Source organism: Ctenopharyngodon idella, chromosome 21, assembly GCF_019924925.1.
Source record: "Ctenopharyngodon idella isolate HZGC_01 chromosome 21, HZGC01, whole genome shotgun sequence".
NCBI classification, from domain to species: Eukaryota; Metazoa; Chordata; class Actinopteri; order Cypriniformes; family Xenocyprididae; genus Ctenopharyngodon; species Ctenopharyngodon idella.
In genome coordinates this window covers 20,021,767-20,038,436 of record NC_067240.1, presented here as the reverse complement: position 1 = coordinate 20,038,436, position 16,670 = coordinate 20,021,767, and the positions used below count along the sequence as shown (strand labels likewise).

Here is a 16,670-nt window from a genome sequence, read left to right as displayed (position 1 = left end):
CATACACAACATTGACATCTTTTTAATGTTTTAAAGCATTTATAATACAGAAACTCTCGCAGAAACATTCTTTTGAATATGCAGACTCTCTTGATTCATATAAATCAACTGATCAAAATTGATTTAGAAATGTGCGGGAGAATAACAACCATGCAGCTGGTTTCAATAATGACTCAAACTTGATGCTGTCAATAGACACACTGATGAAGTGTTCGGTTCAGCATTACACGTTTGTCATCTCGTCTTTCTGTCTTTCCCCTCCCTTTTCCTGCCGTAACACACAAACCACTGCTTAAATGAAACCATGTGTGTTATTATTTCATCGTACAGTGTGAGGATACAGACGACTGTAGATTGAAGTGTGGTTGGACAGTTCTTGACCCCTATAAAACTGCCACTTTATTTGTATGCTTCTCTGAGTTTGTTAGTTTCTGTGGTGGGTATTCAGTGAACAGTTTGCACATTTTAAAAATTGTTTTCAAGAGTGGAAGGATTTTTGGGATTTAACTGGGAAACTTCCTTATTGAATTGACTCTGATTACTCTCGACTGCAGGTTATTATGTCCAGTTGAGCCAAGATGTTGTGAAATGAGCCAAGAAATGAAAAATGTGAAATGAGCCAAGAACTGTTACTAAGTTAATCCCTATTCGGACAGGTCTAGTTTTTGAGGGGGACATCAGAAAAATTTGTGCTTCACAAATGTACTTTGCGATTTTAATCCCATTCGAATCTGCCATGTCTGTTTTTTTCTCTCAAAACCTCTGTAAATTACCTACTGTTTTTTGGCAAACTCAGCGGTCCTTTGAGAAATCTAATCCTGTCCGAATGTGAATGTTTGTGATTGCCGATATTGTATTATATTAACGCTTCTCCTCATGTGCTTTCATTCCATTTCAACATGGATGGTATCTGATGAAAAAATACAATTCTAAAATTAATAAATAGAGCCAAATTGCGGAAACTGCAAAGACCGCTTTCTGATATCTCTGCGCACTTATGTGTGTTTATTATAAGCAGTCAGCCACTTCTATAAACCTAAAGTTTATTTAAATAGGGCTTTAATAATAAATAAGTTATATTGATAAGTAATCCTCATAATTTTGGTGATATTCTTGACCTCCCTAATTTTTTGATTTCTTTGATAATCTGTTCCACTCGTTACAATACGACAGAAAAGATCTGTCGCAACTTCCATTCCTTCCACTCCGCTATCCGCATGTAATCTATCATAAACTGACGTGTGTGTGTAAATAATGATATAATAAATTACAGTAACACTGTACAATATGGTATCATTTGTTAACATTAGTTAATTCATTAACTAACATAAACTAACAATGATCAATATATTTGTACAGCATGTTAACTAATGAAACCTTAATGTAAAGTGTTACCTAAATAACAAACACAAACTATCCCTTTAAATCAGCCAATTACTGATTTGTTATTAATAAAAACGTTTGTTTAAAATAAATTTTTACAGCACACAAACGTATTTAGAGCACAGAATGTATTGATGTATTATTATTTAGAAAGCTCTTAGGCCCAAATATGCTGCTGCTGCAAAAAAAAAAAAATCCTAATAGAAACAGTCCTTTATAGCAGTTATAAAGAAATAACGTAACAGGTTCATGATTAACAACAGATCATTGAAGAGATGCAACAGACTTTAGACACACACACAAAGTCACATGTACACACTCCCATAATACTTCGTTCTCACACTTTTAAGCCGACCTACAATAACACCCTCGTAAAAAGACATATGGTTATGCACATGACTCAAAACAGCAGACGAACACACACTAAATGAATCTGTGCCTCTCTCACTTATCTGCTCTCTCTGCTATTCACACTCGCTCTTGTTTTACAGTCTGCATAGTCTGAATGTCATTGATTAGAAGGAGATATGTTGCATGGTATTATTCAAAGAACAGAAACTCGCACACACAGATCCCCCAGCTGTCGCAGTGATGGGGAACAGAGTGTTCTTGTTTGTGTCCTGCACAGAGAGTTCGGTGTGTGAGCTAATGCCTTCAAAAAGGAGTCCTCCCATATTCCCTATTGAACTCAGTGTCTCATGTTCCACACAGGATTTAAAACACATCAGAGACATTCATAGAACATATAGAAATAACACAATGTTTCTTTTCATGATAGACACCGTTAAGATGGCTAATTTAAAAATTAACTGATTTCTTAGTGCAAGCAAATAGTATTTACAAAGTCTCAGTTTTGTTTCTGGGATTTACTATAAAGGTTTTCATGCTTAAATGTTAAAAAATGCCTTATTTTTTAAAAAATATTTTACATTGCAGCTCTCTTCCCAGTCAGTAACATTGTGTTTAGTTCCTGTCTCTATGACGCCCCTCCTTTCAAAAAGCGCAGTGTGCTCTGATTGGTCGGCTGGAGCAGGGTGTTGTGATTGGTCAACTGCTTCGATCCTATTTTGTAAATGTCACACCCCTTACCGTAATCGTTTCAACACACTACTAATGCAACTCAACCAGGCCTCGCCCCATTTTTTCCCCTTGTTTTCCTTAGGCAAGAATAATTTAAATGAGGGATATTGTGACATGTATGTTCCCGGAAGAAAACTTAAGATAAGATAACTTCCTTTGGAGTGACATGCTCAAGCAGCAACATAACACGCTAAAGAAAGTTAAATGTAAAAAAAAACCTTAATGGGTCCTCTTTAAATAATGTTCAACATTAGTTTCTGTAGATTTTTAGGTTTCCTCTTAGTTTTATCTTTATTTTAATGTGCTTTACTAACATGACAAATTCATGGGTTTCAAGGCAAATAGTTATTTATTGTAATGTGATGTTTTTTTTTTTTTTTAATAATGCATTTTGTCTACCGTAGATGAAGAATGATGAAACTTGGCAGAAAAGCACTACTCATTTTGCTCATTTAAAAAGGAGCAGACAGGAATGATAAAATACACAGATAAAGCATCATTTCCACAACTAATGTGCATCCTGTGCTATTCCTTGTGCTATTTATGTCAAAAATTAGTGCTAAACAAGCTTTGTGCCTTTGAAACATTGTTCAGTAAGTCCATTTTATTCCACCCAAAAATCTTGACACACACCATGAACTTCCCAGGAGCACTTGAGTACTTAAGCAGTTAGACTTATGATTTTCATGGATGAAAATAACAACTTTATTTAACAATTTGAACTGTTGTCATACGCAGTTGACGTAGTGAGCACAGTGCAGGCTTCCATGTTTACGTCCGAACGCCGGCTCTGTATTGGCCGACGCTGTTCACTTGAGCAGCACGACATGGCCAATAATGAGCCGGGCGGTGAGCGTAACAACAGCGTATGTACGATTGACTTGAGTGCTGATGGAAAAAAAAGTCCACTAGATGCGTCTTTCTGTGCTCACGGCCAAAGGCTCGCGCACTCAACTGTGCGCAAGATGGAACGGAACGTAGAAAATGAAGTATACCTGGGCCTTTTTAATGTCTGAATTCACTCACTCATTTTCATTAACTTCTTTAGGATTACACACTATAATTCTAATATGCTGATTTGGTGCTCAAGAAACATTTCTTATTATTATCAATGTTGAAAACATTAGTTCTGCTTAATATTTTAAACCGTGATACTAGGTTCTTTGATAAATAGAATATTTAAAAAACAGCATTTATTTGAAATAAAAAAATCATTTGTAACATTATAAATGTCTTTACTGTTCTTTTTGATTAAAATCAATTAAATGTGTCCTTGCTGAATAAAAGTATTTATTTATTATTTTTTTTAAATCTTACTGACCCCAGACTTTTGAACAGTAGTGTATTCATATTTAGAATATACACATTATCTCAATTTCTGTCCCTTTCTCTGTCCTCAGCATCAGTGAGAGCTTTCTAACAGTGAAAGGTGCCGCCCTTTTTCTTCCACGTGGGAATGGCTCCTCTTCCTCTTCCTGCTCCTCCAGAATTACAGCACAGCGCAGCAAACATGCAGGTATGGGCATCCATTATAGAGCACATGCAAGCTAGGCAATAAAAAGCATATGAATATTTATGATTAATAACGGATTTGAACTCTTTTTGTACAGGGGACCTTCAGCAGCACCTGCAGACCATGTTCACTTTACTGCGGCCAGAGGACAACATCCGTCTGGTGAGGCACCACACAGTAACTAACTCTCTACCAAAATCTAGTGAGCTGCCCATGTAGGCAACAATTTTGGGCAAGTTTTGGACAAAATCAAACAACACTGCATGAATACTTTACACATAATAAAATCCCAAAATGTATTGCAGCAACCTTAGTGAAATCCAAGATGAGGGACATGTAAATCATAGCATAAAAAGCTAAAGGGCTTATCTAAAATACTGATACTGTGTTTTTCTAAATGAACTCTTTAAGCTCCCTACAGGCTGTGCGGTTGCCATTGTAAATGTTACAGCTTACAACTTATACAGTTTATACAATGACTATGTTTTTACTGTGTATTTCTGAATTAATTCCTTACCCTCCCTACAGGCTGTGCGGTTGGAGAGCACCTTCCCCCAGTGCACCCGCTACATGGTGGTGGTCTCCACTAATGGTAGACAGGACACAGAAGAGAGCGTGGTGCTGGGCATGGACTTCAGCCCCTCTGACAGGTTTGTGTGTGCTGCTACTTGTACTGTTAAGTTAAACCAGTTAAATGTATTAACAACAAATAAGTACATTTTGTGTGTGTTGCAGTTCCTGTTCCATAGGCATGGTGCTTCCTCTGTGGAGTGACGCACGGATCCACCTGGATGGTGACGGGTAGGTGTGGCAAATCTGTTAAAAACTGACAAACGTACATCTGATTGTGCAGGTTGTTCAGATAGTGTTTCACTCCTCTGTTTTCTTCACAGGGGTTTCAGTGTGTCTACAGATAACAGGATACACATATTCAAGCCAGTCTCAGTCCAAGCCATGTGGTTGGTGCTTTTCTTTTCTTCTTGAGATTCATTAAATAGAATTTTAAGTAGTGATGCACTGAAATTAATTTTTTACCCAAACAACAGAATTGACATTAAAGTTTTCATATTTATTTTGTGCTGTAACTAGAAGTAAAGATGAAGAAATAATCAGTTTATGTGCGCTTGATCCGTGCTGCCGCTTGAACTGAGGCGTACAGAGCAATCTGTTAAGCAACATTAAAGAGTACCAAAAGACATTTCTTTTTAATTTCTTGATAAAATTGTCTTTGTTCCAAATCAAAAGTAACAAAGCATAAAGATTATTGTGGTTATTTGATGGGAGGTGTGCTACAAATAGTGCTTAGTAAAATTTTGTTCATGCATCAACTGAAAACAGCACTAACAGGCCGATCTTGGGATTTAATAATCAATATCGGTTTATCAAAATGAAGATCAATTAAAATCAAGAAATCTATATTGTCCACACATCTGACATGTTTACCTGTTATAGCTTATCCACATTGTGTGCACAAAATAGACGTGAGAAACGCTGAATAAATGTCACCATTTTTTACTTTCTTTCTTCTTTTTTTTCAGTTGATGAAATTTCGGAGCATCATTATTTAACACATTTACTGAATTTGATATGAAAACTGTTTCATTCTGCCATTTATCAAATCAAATATAGTTAGATACTTTACAAAAACAGTCAGTTGGCCTCTTTGTATGACAGAATTGTATTATTCCACTTATTATTTAGTATTATTTATTTTCATAAAAAAGGAACTGAATGCATATAATTTTAAAAAAGATTATTGTGTGATTAAATTATATATGATATATTTTTTTTTAAAAAATGAGTGCTTTGACATTAAAGGGTTATTTCACCCAAAAATGAAAATTCTGTCATTAATTACTCACCCTCATGTCGTTCAACACCCATAAGACCTTTCAGATGCCCAGAAAGCTCCTAAAGACATATTTAAAACAGCTTTCTGGGCATCTGAAATTGTTCATTATCTTGCTGGCAATGGAGGCCTCACTGAGCCATCAGATTTTATTAGAAATATCTTCATTTGTGTTCTGAAGATGAACAAAGGTCTTACAGGTGTGGAACGACATGAAGGTGAGTAATTAATGACAGAATTTTCATTTTTGGGTGAACTAACCCTTTAACATTGAATTATTGAATCACTTGACCCTAATTTATTTGTTACCTAAGGTTTTGATTAACATCAATACTGGGCTGATATTGTACAGTCCAACTTTGGTATGGTTACATGTTTTGATATGGAGCACCTCTTTCTCTCAGGTCAGCCCTGCAGTCTCTTCATAAGGCCTGTGAAGTGGCCCGCTGTCATAACTACTTCCCAGGCAGCCTCTTCCTGACCTGGGTGAGTTACTACCAGAGCCGGGTGTCCTCAGATCAGGTCTGCATCAATGAATGGAACGCCATGAAGGACGTGCAGTCCCACCGCGCAGACTCGCCCGTGCTCTTCTCTGATGTGTGAGTACTAATTTTTGCCTTTTGCCTGCAAAGTTGTACCAGTGGATGTGTGTTAGATTTTAATGAAACATTCTTTCTTTTTTTTTTATAAACCTTGTGTCTCCAGGCCAACTGAGCGAGAAAGAACAGAACGACTCATCAAGAATCGTTTGAGAGAGATCATGATGCAGAAGGACCTTGAGAATGTCACCTCAAAAGATGTATGATGCAAATACACATCCTAAAAATCACTTCCTGAATGATTTATTAATTCTGTAGAATTTTCTCACATGTACTCAGCTCACGCTCTACCTGCACACACACTCCTGTTTAGATCCGCACGGAGCTGGAGATGCAGATGGTGTGTAACCTACGGGAGTTTAAGGAGTACATTGATAATGAGATGATCGTCATCTTGGGACAGATGGACAGGCCCACAGAGATTTTTGAGCATGTTTACCTGGTGAGAGTGATGTCACCCACACATTTTAATCATACATTTCAGTTACATTGTACCATCAGTCATTTTTTATTTTGTATCTAATTATAGGGTTCTGAATGGAATGCATCTAATCTGGAAGAACTACAAAACAGCGGGTGAGTTTTGTAGACGTCCTCGTCTCTGAAAACACTCTCATACCTATAATACCTGTGGTAGAAGCTAGTTTTCTGTTTTAGCCATAAACCTGTTATCTTTTATATTCTCTTTGAAGTCTGTTCCTGGCGTTAATGATTATACAGATTTTCAGTTATGTCTTTGTGTTTACCGTCAGGGTGCAATACATCCTTAATGTCACGCGGGAGATCGACAACTTCTTTCCAGGGCTATTTGAGTACCACAATATCCGGGTTTATGACGAAGAGGCCACAGACTTGCTGGCTTACTGGAATGACACTTACAAGTTCATTTCTAGAGCCAAGTGAGTAGGAATAACCTCCTAATGCTCACTTTGGAGTAAAATGTGCTGGTGTTCTAGATGTAATTGTTATAAAGTTGTTTCAGACTTCTTATGCTAAGTTTGTTATGTCAGAAATACCACAATTTATGAGTTGACAATCCTGAGATTCTACTTTGAAACATTTTAGTAATGCTTATATTTGATCCATCTGTGGCTTTGATGTTAATAGCAGAAAAGTACTTTATCACTAAAATTCTAGGGATATAGCGATATTAAAATTATGGCAATAAAATATAACCGACTAATAAAATTATTATAATCATTATTTTATTAAAAATTGCTATAAATCTAATATAATAAATAAATATATAAATAAATCAAAATATTAAAATAAATCTATAACTAAAAATAAAAAATAAATTGTTTAAAATGCTACAAGTTAATTTAGGCATCACAACATTGTAATGTACAGTATGAAAAATGGAAAATCATTTTGAGATTGCACTTAACAGTGCTATTAAATTTTTCATGTTTTTAATAATTTAACGTTGAGCAAGCAGCATTTTTCAATATGTTGTGCAACCCTAATTAATTCATCTTTTATATGCACTTAAAAAATAGAACAAAAACAGCACACGTTGTAACACTGTCTATAATAAAATGGCTTATTAAAATGTGTTGAGGTATCAAACTAGCTGTTACTGTTGAGATTGCTGCCGCCATTCTTTTAAAATGTCACAATCATATATATATATTTTTTTTTATTTTATACAAGGAAACCAATGAGCAATGCAAATGCTCACGATCCAAATGAATAAGAACTTAGAAATCAAATAACAGCCAGAAAAATCATAAGAATAAACAGATGATCAAAAGAAATGCTGGAGAAGTCAGAATTTTCAACAGTTTCCAAGTTGTAATTCAAATTTGACAAGGTATGAACAGTTTTTAGTCATAAACTCAAAATTACAGTCATTCTGATATAATGTGAGCACAGAATTTGTATAAATAAATCGTAATTTCAGGTTCAAAGTTTCTCTTTCTTTCTCTCTCCTCCTTGGTTTCAGATAAAGTCTTAATTCAAATTAATTGTTAACCTGTGTTTTAGTTTTGCTTTACCAACATGTCATGTTGACAGTACTAGCAGCACTACATCCATCTTTTAACACAAGACTAATCTGATACCTACAGGAAAGCAGGGGCAAAGTGCCTGGTGCATTGCAAGATGGGCGTCAGTCGCTCGGCCTCCACTGTGATCGCATATGCCATGAAGGAGTACGGCTGGGACCTGGAGCAGGCCTTTGAGTATGTTAAAGAGCGGAGGGCCGTCACCAAACCCAACCCATCGTTCATGAGACAGCTGGAAGAGTATCAGGGAATACTGATGGCCAGGTAAATGTGTTATTTGAATGTTTGTGAATAGCAGGAAATGTCTGTGCATTCAAAATATTTAAACATGCAAGTATGCCACTCACTCAAATGACTGTAGACATGTTCACCTCCATTTTGATGACACTGTTCTTTTCACAGTTGATTATAGGGCTCTAATTGTATTCTTTGAGAAGTTACAGTAGCTGTTCGACCACATTCCACTTAGTAACATGTGCGTATTTGATCGTGTCCTTGCGTCTCAGAGGTTGTAGGTTTGTGCATGTGGGCTTTGGTGTGGGTGGGTATACATTTGCAACACAATGCATTTTGTACTTCCTGTAAAATTACTGAATGGGGCTATTCACGTTTTTAGGTCTCACAAAACCTCTCGAGCTGTGAAATGTTTTTTAAGGAACCATATAATACACATTCGTAACACTTTTTCCCCTGAAGTTTATATTTACACAATTCTTATTTCTGACCCTTTAAACAGTTCAAACTTTTATTTGCCTCATATACAACTTTTATTCAACAAGGATGCAATAAATTGATCAAATATGTGACCGTAAAACATTTTTATTTCAAATAAGTGCTGTTCTTTTAAACTTTCTATTCATCAAAGAAACCTGAATAAACACGTCACGGTTTCCACAAACAATAAGAAGCACAACTGTCTTCAACACTGAAAAATAATAAGAAGAAGAAAAGAAAACAGAAGGATCATGTGACTGATTGAAGACTCTGAACTGAAAACTCAGCTTTGCATCACAGGAATAAATTACATTTTAAAATATATTCAAATAGATAATTATTTTTGATTGTAATAATATTTCACAATATTACTGTTTCTACTGTGTTTTTGATCAAATAAATGCAGTTTTGGTGAGCACAAGAGACTTGGGGGCCGTTCACACAGAATGCGTTTTTCTATTCCAATGTGCTTTTCTATTGTTTTTCCATGTAAACGCGCTAGAAGGATGCGTATGATCATTACGCTCCCGTCTCGCATCTTTTACAGCACCTCGAACATGAGCACCGCGTTTTTAAGACGCTGTGTCAAGTTAAAAAAAATTACAACTTTTATACGCGGCGCCGCTCATCAATGTCAGTTCCAAAACAGTCGACCAATCAGAAGAACTCGGAGGCGGGGCAAGCGTTGCGAGCTTCTGTTTACAGTAGTAAGTTGGCATGACAACTGTTTTATTTGTTCGTTATTGCCATTATTGCATCAGGTCTCAAAAGTGCATCTCGAGACACTCGCGTTCTGCGCTGCGCTTTTTTAAAAATCATTCCTGAGTGCTGCGTTTTTTGACGCAAAGGCACGTTCTGTGTAAACGAGCTCTTATTTCAAAAGGATTTTACAGACCCTAAACTTTTAAACAGTAGTGTATGTCTGTTACTGCATACTCTTTTATTTTAGCAAAGCAAGAAAAATCCGGTTTTCCATGGTATGACCCTTTTAAGATGAGCAAAACTGCCAGTGAATGTTTGGTAGTTATTTATTACCACAGTTTACATTTCTCTGTCTTATCCTGCAAGCTGTCATATGTGTACTGTAAGTCTGTAAATGTGTTGTTACAGTCAATAGTTACTCAGCTGATTAGAGCAGAGGGTGTGAAATAAGACAAATGTGCTACGAGTGACTCTTTGTTCTTCTGCAGGACTATGTGTTGTAATTCATTAGTAGTTTGCTTCAAAAACAGCATCATATTTTTACAGCAAAATGTTAAACTTATTATCTTAGGAATGCACTGTGGAATTTCTGGCCTGAAAGCAATAACCAATAATCAACAGTTTGTGCAGCATGAAACATACAGAGTATGAAAATGGCATGTTGTTACTTACAGCAGATGATCCCACTTAAAACTAGCCCAAACACAACGCAAGTGATGTCAGCTAGGCTAAAAACATGGTATTCTTTCAGCTCACGCTTATACACTGTGCGCACACATGCACGTTGACATGTGAGGCTGGTTAGGTCTTGCGTGCACACTACAAAAAACAATACAGCAAGAAACTATATGGCCACACTTTATCAGTTAGAATTATCATCTGTAATTCTACTTTCTGTATCAATAATAATCAGTTTTCCATATTTATTATCAAATAATATATCAGCCACCAAAATGTATTGTACACCTCTAGTTCTTTTATTCATTGCTCCACTTATGGTTAGTTTAATAAACATTGACCTGCTTTTTGATTTTATTAGTTATTGCCACTCCCTGCATGTTTTGTTTACTCAATCTTTCCTTTTCTCCATAATAGCAAACAGAGACACAATAAGTTGTGGCGTTCCCATTCAGATAGTGATCTGTCTGAGCACCACGAGCCGCTCTGTAAGGCCACTGCTGCACAGTCTCTCGGACGCTCCAATTCCCGCAACCAGACCTTCGGCCAGACGTCACCTTCAATACACGAGCTACTGCAGACTCTCACACCCATCTCAGCCAATTCTACTGGAGTTAAGGAGCAGGCGGAGCCTGATACAACACCCTGGCCAGATACTCACATTTACAATGGCCTGGGAAACCTTGACGACAACCTCCATAAACCCACAGAGACCCCCTCCATCCCCAGATCCAGGGCTGCCACTGTGGTCCCGGAGGCTAGATCTGATGTCACCTCTGTGACCGTTGCTGAGGCGGTCTCGCTGGGTCGTCCTTATCCGCCCGCAGCTGTACATCACCCACCCTCGTCCCCCAGGCTTCTCTCAGATGCAAAGGCCAATCAAGTACTGCCTGAGCAGCTTGAGGTGTCCAACCTTGTGCCTTTGGAGAAGTCTAGTCCAAAGGTGCTCTCATCTGTGAACGTTAGGAGTAGGACTCCTGAGCCATGCACACAGGCCCCAGACTCTTCAGGGCTGCAGGATCTCAGCCAGCAAGTGCCTAACACGGAGACGGACTGTGCGGGGTTAAGTCACAGCAGTGATGAAGACCACCACCCCAGTGCCACATTACACAGAGCTGAGCTCTCTACCACCCCTCCCTCGACTCTAAGCACAGACCGCATTGACTTCTTCAGTGCCAGAGAGAAGTTCCAGGGCCTTTCTCAGGAGGGTCAGATCCGTGGGACTTCTGAGCAGGCGTTGCAGCAGGCACCTCGGGACAAAAGTCCAAGTGTAGAGACCAAACGGCTACTTCCTGACAACCCTATCAAAGAGGAGGAACAGAAAAAGGTAAGGAGTAATGAGGAATGGTGGGATTGTTCAGTTTTTGTAACTTCCCATAGTAGGATTGAAAATTCTGGCATCATTTAATCACCCTCATGTCGTTCCAAACCTGTACAACTTGCTTTCTTCTGTGGGACACAAATAGATATTTTGAATATTGTCCATAAAATGAAAGTCAGTGGGGAACAATATTGTTTTGTAATACTCCATTGACTTTCATTGTATATCTTGTATATCTTCATTTATTTTTGCAGAAGAAAGTAAGTCATACATGTTTGGAACAACAGGGTGAGTAAATAATGACAGAATTTTAAGGAATCGGCAAAGAATCGGCAAAACTCTTTTTCATAAACTTTAACGTATATAATGATGTATTAATGTGCTACAATCCTATACTTGTGTTTAATTCATTTTTTACTTGGAGAAATAAACAAAATCACAGTGTTAACTATCAATGAAATAAATAAATCTCTATGAATGACTATAAATGCTTATTTAGATAGCTGGACAAACCTTTAAATGTATCTGTCTTAATATTATGTTATCGTCCTGCAGCAAGGGAATAATGTTCCAGAGAGTAAGTGTCAAACTTTATTAAAATCAGGATCCGTTCTCATACCGTGTCTCACCATAACCATGTTTGAGTGAAGTCTCATGCCCCACACTGCCACCCACTGTTGATGAGAAATGTTGCATGGAATCGTTCATCTGTCATGGTGTTGATCAATCTGCTGAAGTTGCATTGGAGTTTTATGCACATGTATAGTGAATGGTGAAGTGTGTAATTTTGTGACATAAAAATGTTTTATCCATTTCAGTTTCATGTTCCCATTTAAACTAAAAGAACACCAATCCTATAACCAATCCTTAACACTAGCTCCTTCCATCCCAGTTACGAATTTAATTTATACCAAAAATCTGAATTTTCCGAAAACAACTTGCGAATAAAGCTGCGTTTCCATCCAATGTGTTCAAAAGAACAAAATGGTCGCTTCTGGAAAAATTGGCGCGAAATATAAATGCAAATGGAAGTTGGAATCACTGGGAAAGCCACTGTGGCTCTTTTATTAAATGTAACAAATTACTTAGGGGTTCAGTAATATTAGCCAGTCATCTGATTGACCAGAGAAACATGCTTTCTTTTATTCTCTTAAGGTGATGATACACGGAGCAATGTTGCCAGGCAATGTTGTTGAGCGATGTTGGTTGGGCACTTTCCCACTGAAAATGGGCAACAAATTTCTATCTGGATACTTTAGATCAAAATTTGTTCCCCATTCTCAATTGGAAAGTGCTCAAGCAATATTGCTCGTCAACATTGCCCGGCAGCATTGCTCAAAAAGTTGCCCCGTGTATCATCACCTTAAGCTAACGTCTGCATCTATGCGTCTATGAATTTATTCCATCACCCAGAATGCCATAGCAATCACATGGTAACTCCCTGGCAACACCCTAGTATCAAGGTTTAGCACGGGCAAGCACTGTTCACATTTTATCGACTTATTTTTTTCAATTCTGCCTTGTGCCACTAGAGGCATAAAAATTATACACTTCACCTTTAAAGGGTTAGTTCACCCAAAAATGAAAATTCTGTTATTAATTACTCACCCTCATGTCGTTCCACACCCGTAAGACCTCTGTTCATCTTTGGAACACAAATTAAGATATTTTTGATAAAATCCGATGGCTCAGTGAGGCCTCCATTGCCAGCAAGATAATTAACACTTTCAGATGCCCAGAAAGCTACTAAAGACATATTTAAAACAGTTCATGTGACTACAGTGGTTCAACCTTAATGTTACGAAGTGACGAGAATACATTTTGTGCCCCAAAAAAACAAAATAACGACTTTATTCAACAATATCTAGTGATGGTCGATTTCAAAACACTGCTTCATGAAGCTTCGAAGCTTTACGAATCTTTTGTTTCGAATCAGTGGTTCGGAGCTGTGTATCAAACTGCCAAAGTCACGCCCCTCAGTGGTGAACCATTGAAATTCCGAAACACTTATGATGTAACGAAGCCTTGTTTACTGAAATCACGTGACTTTGGCAGTTTGATAGACGCTCTGAACCACTGATTAAAAACAAAAGATTCTGGGCATCTGAAAGTGTTAATTATCTTGCTGGCAATGGAGGCCTCACTGAGCCATTGGATTTTATCAAAAATATCTTAATTTGTATTCTGAAGATGAACGAAGGTCTTACAGGTGTGGAACGACATGAGGGTAAGTAATAAATGACAGAATTTTCATTTTTGGGTGAACTAACCCTTTAAATCACAAAATAATGGATGTACATATTCAATTCAAATGACCACCCCATGTCCCTGTGTTTCTGCTACAGGAGAGCTGCAGTGTCTCAGTCCATAACATAGTTTCAGAAATGGAATCCATACAGCACAGTGTAACCCCTCCCCCCCTTCCTACCAGCCAACCTGTTTCCTGTAGCAGCAGTGAGGAAGAGGAGTTCACTCCAGCCACATCAGCAGAAGCTGAAACTGAGAAGGTGGAGCATGGGAAAGATTGGCCAAAGGGCACCGTGCGCCGAGCCACCAGGGAGCTTGAGCAGAAGATCAAGCAGGTGGTCTCGTCAGTGGCACCGGTGTCCTCGGCCCCCGCATGTCCCTCGCTACGCTCCCCTGTCAACACCAGCAGCAGAGAGAAAACTGAGGAGACCTCATCCCACACGCACCTCACACCTGATCCAAGCACTGTGTCAACACACCATCACCAGCCTCAGAACAACACGGACAAGATGGAGAAAGATGAGAGTCTTTCGGCTGAAGAGGACAGAACAGGGAGTGAAAGCGAGAGACGACTCAGGGAGGGAGAGCACAGGAACACAGCCCTCACGCACTCAAGTCAAAGCCATTCCAATTCATCTAGCTCATCTCCAGTCGTGGTTCTCCAGCTTGAAGGAATGACCGAGCAGGAGAGTTACACTGACTCTGACTGTCCCCTGGGACTCTGTCCAAAGGACATGAGAGAAACCTGGGAGACCCTGAAAGAGCTTGGGGCGTTCCTCTGGCAGGTGAGTGGCTGCTCCGACAGGTCCCTCCCGTGGTCAAGGAGGGAGCAAAGAAAGGGCTGGGCTATGCGAGAGAGGACCAAAGAGGTGGAGGCTCGGATCCGGCAGGCTGGACTGACCCCACCCTCAATGATGAAGCGCTCGGCCTCGTTGGCCAAGCTTGGGTCGTTGGAGCTCTCGCCCGTTGACCTGAGCGAGCTTGATTTGCGTCGTCCCGCCTTACTCCCTGCTCCCACCAATAAGCCACGGCCCCACTCGTACAGTGACGATACCTCAAAAAAGAAGCGTGTTTTACCTCTTTGCACTCCTGCTCTCCCTTCCTCTTCTGCCTCTCCTGTTTCGTCCACTGGATCTCATACACTCGGACACGCAGAGAATAATGATCAGACTGAAGAGGCGGAATATAGTGACTCTGATGTCATTCCCATGCCACTGCCACTCTCCCCACCCTCCAATCAATATTGGAGGGAGGATAATAAACAGGAGGAGGCAGGTTACGCCCCGTTAACTGCTCCTGCCTCAATACCCGTGGCAACACGCCAACAATATGGGAGGACACATCCCCTGCGGAGGCTGAAGAAACGAACTGTTAACCCTTATCACACTATGTGACTTTTATTCTGTATGTGTGAGTGTATGTGTTTGTGCCTGCAAGTGTGAATTTGTGATTTAAAGGGATAGTTCATCCAAAAATGATAATTCTGTCAACATTTATTCACCCTTATGTCAGTCCAAACCTGTATAACTTTCTTCTGTGGAACCCAAAAGAAGATATTTTTAAAAATGTCTCATTGTTCCGCATAAGAAACAAAGTCGTACAGTTTTGGATCGACATGAGGATGAGTAAATGATGACAGAATTTTCATTTTTGGCTGAACTATCTGTTTAACTTGCCACGCATACCTCAGTGGGCCTTATCCAACCGGAAATCAAACAATGTGGACATTTTATAGCACAATGTGATTTGAATGTTTTTGGTGGGATTGATGGCTCATAAAATAGGAACTGTGTAATCCTGACCCATCATTTGAGTAGAAAAAAATTGCTGCTCTGGAGGAACAATGAAGTGCTATGACTGATATACTTTTTGCACAGTGTCTATCAGGTTGTTCTTTGCATACTATGGTAGTACATTACCACTTCATCCTTTACCTGTCAGTCTATGAACGAAACCCACAATGTTCTCTGCTGAATTGGATTCTGGAGGTGTGTGTGCATGTATGTGCGTGTGTGTGTGTGTGTTGGGGGTTGAAGGAGAGCCATAGATGAGTGTTTTTAAATACATTCAGAAAAGAATGAGATGTAATTGTGAGTGTAAAATTATTACAGATGTGAGATTAATATGTGTATGCATGTTGGATTAATGAGAATGGGATCAGTTCTGTGGTACTCGTAGAATGTAGAGTTTATGGGCCTCATTGTGCGTATGTATATTTTGTGGATGTGTATGATATGTATACTTAAACATGGGTGTGTGTGTATTTTCTGTCTGTTTTTGGTGCAGTTTCTTTCTTCAGCATTTTCTGTTTTATTAAAGGGACAACAAAAAAGAAACATGGGGTATTTTAATATGCACTTTTTATTATTGTTTTACGTTTTTTTAAACTGTGGTTTGTATTCTGGAAGCATGCTCACAGAGTATGTATTTAGAGTTGCTTTTAAGGGTGTTTGTTGTACAGTGCAGAAAAGAAAAAGAAAACTGAAATGTCTTTCTGTTTGTTGTAAGACTGGAAAAATATTTTCTCTTTTTATTGTGCTTAAACTGTGACAATTAAAGAAAATTTCAAATTCACAAA

General features: G+C 38.6%; 1 protein-coding gene across 2 annotated transcripts in view; it reads left to right on the top strand.

Moving 5' to 3' along the window:
• ssh2b (slingshot protein phosphatase 2b) overlaps window positions 1-16,670 on the top strand; it is a 31,674-nt gene extending 15,004 nt beyond the window's left edge. For both annotated transcript variants that reach the window (XM_051877030.1, XM_051877029.1), the window contains 13 exons: window positions 3,864-3,979; window positions 4,074-4,138; window positions 4,505-4,626; window positions 4,712-4,777; window positions 4,870-4,935; window positions 6,230-6,424; window positions 6,531-6,624; window positions 6,738-6,866; window positions 6,954-7,000; window positions 7,177-7,323; window positions 8,494-8,694; window positions 10,942-11,851; window positions 14,191-16,670. In XM_051877030.1, the coding sequence (XP_051732990.1) occupies window positions 3,864-3,979; window positions 4,074-4,138; window positions 4,505-4,626; window positions 4,712-4,777; window positions 4,870-4,935; window positions 6,230-6,424; window positions 6,531-6,624; window positions 6,738-6,866; window positions 6,954-7,000; window positions 7,177-7,323; window positions 8,494-8,694; window positions 10,942-11,851; window positions 14,191-15,486 (3,454 nt within the window). In that variant the 3' untranslated portion in view covers window positions 15,487-16,670. The remainder of the gene's footprint in view (window positions 1-3,863; window positions 3,980-4,073; window positions 4,139-4,504; window positions 4,627-4,711; window positions 4,778-4,869; window positions 4,936-6,229; window positions 6,425-6,530; window positions 6,625-6,737; window positions 6,867-6,953; window positions 7,001-7,176; window positions 7,324-8,493; window positions 8,695-10,941; window positions 11,852-14,190) is intronic.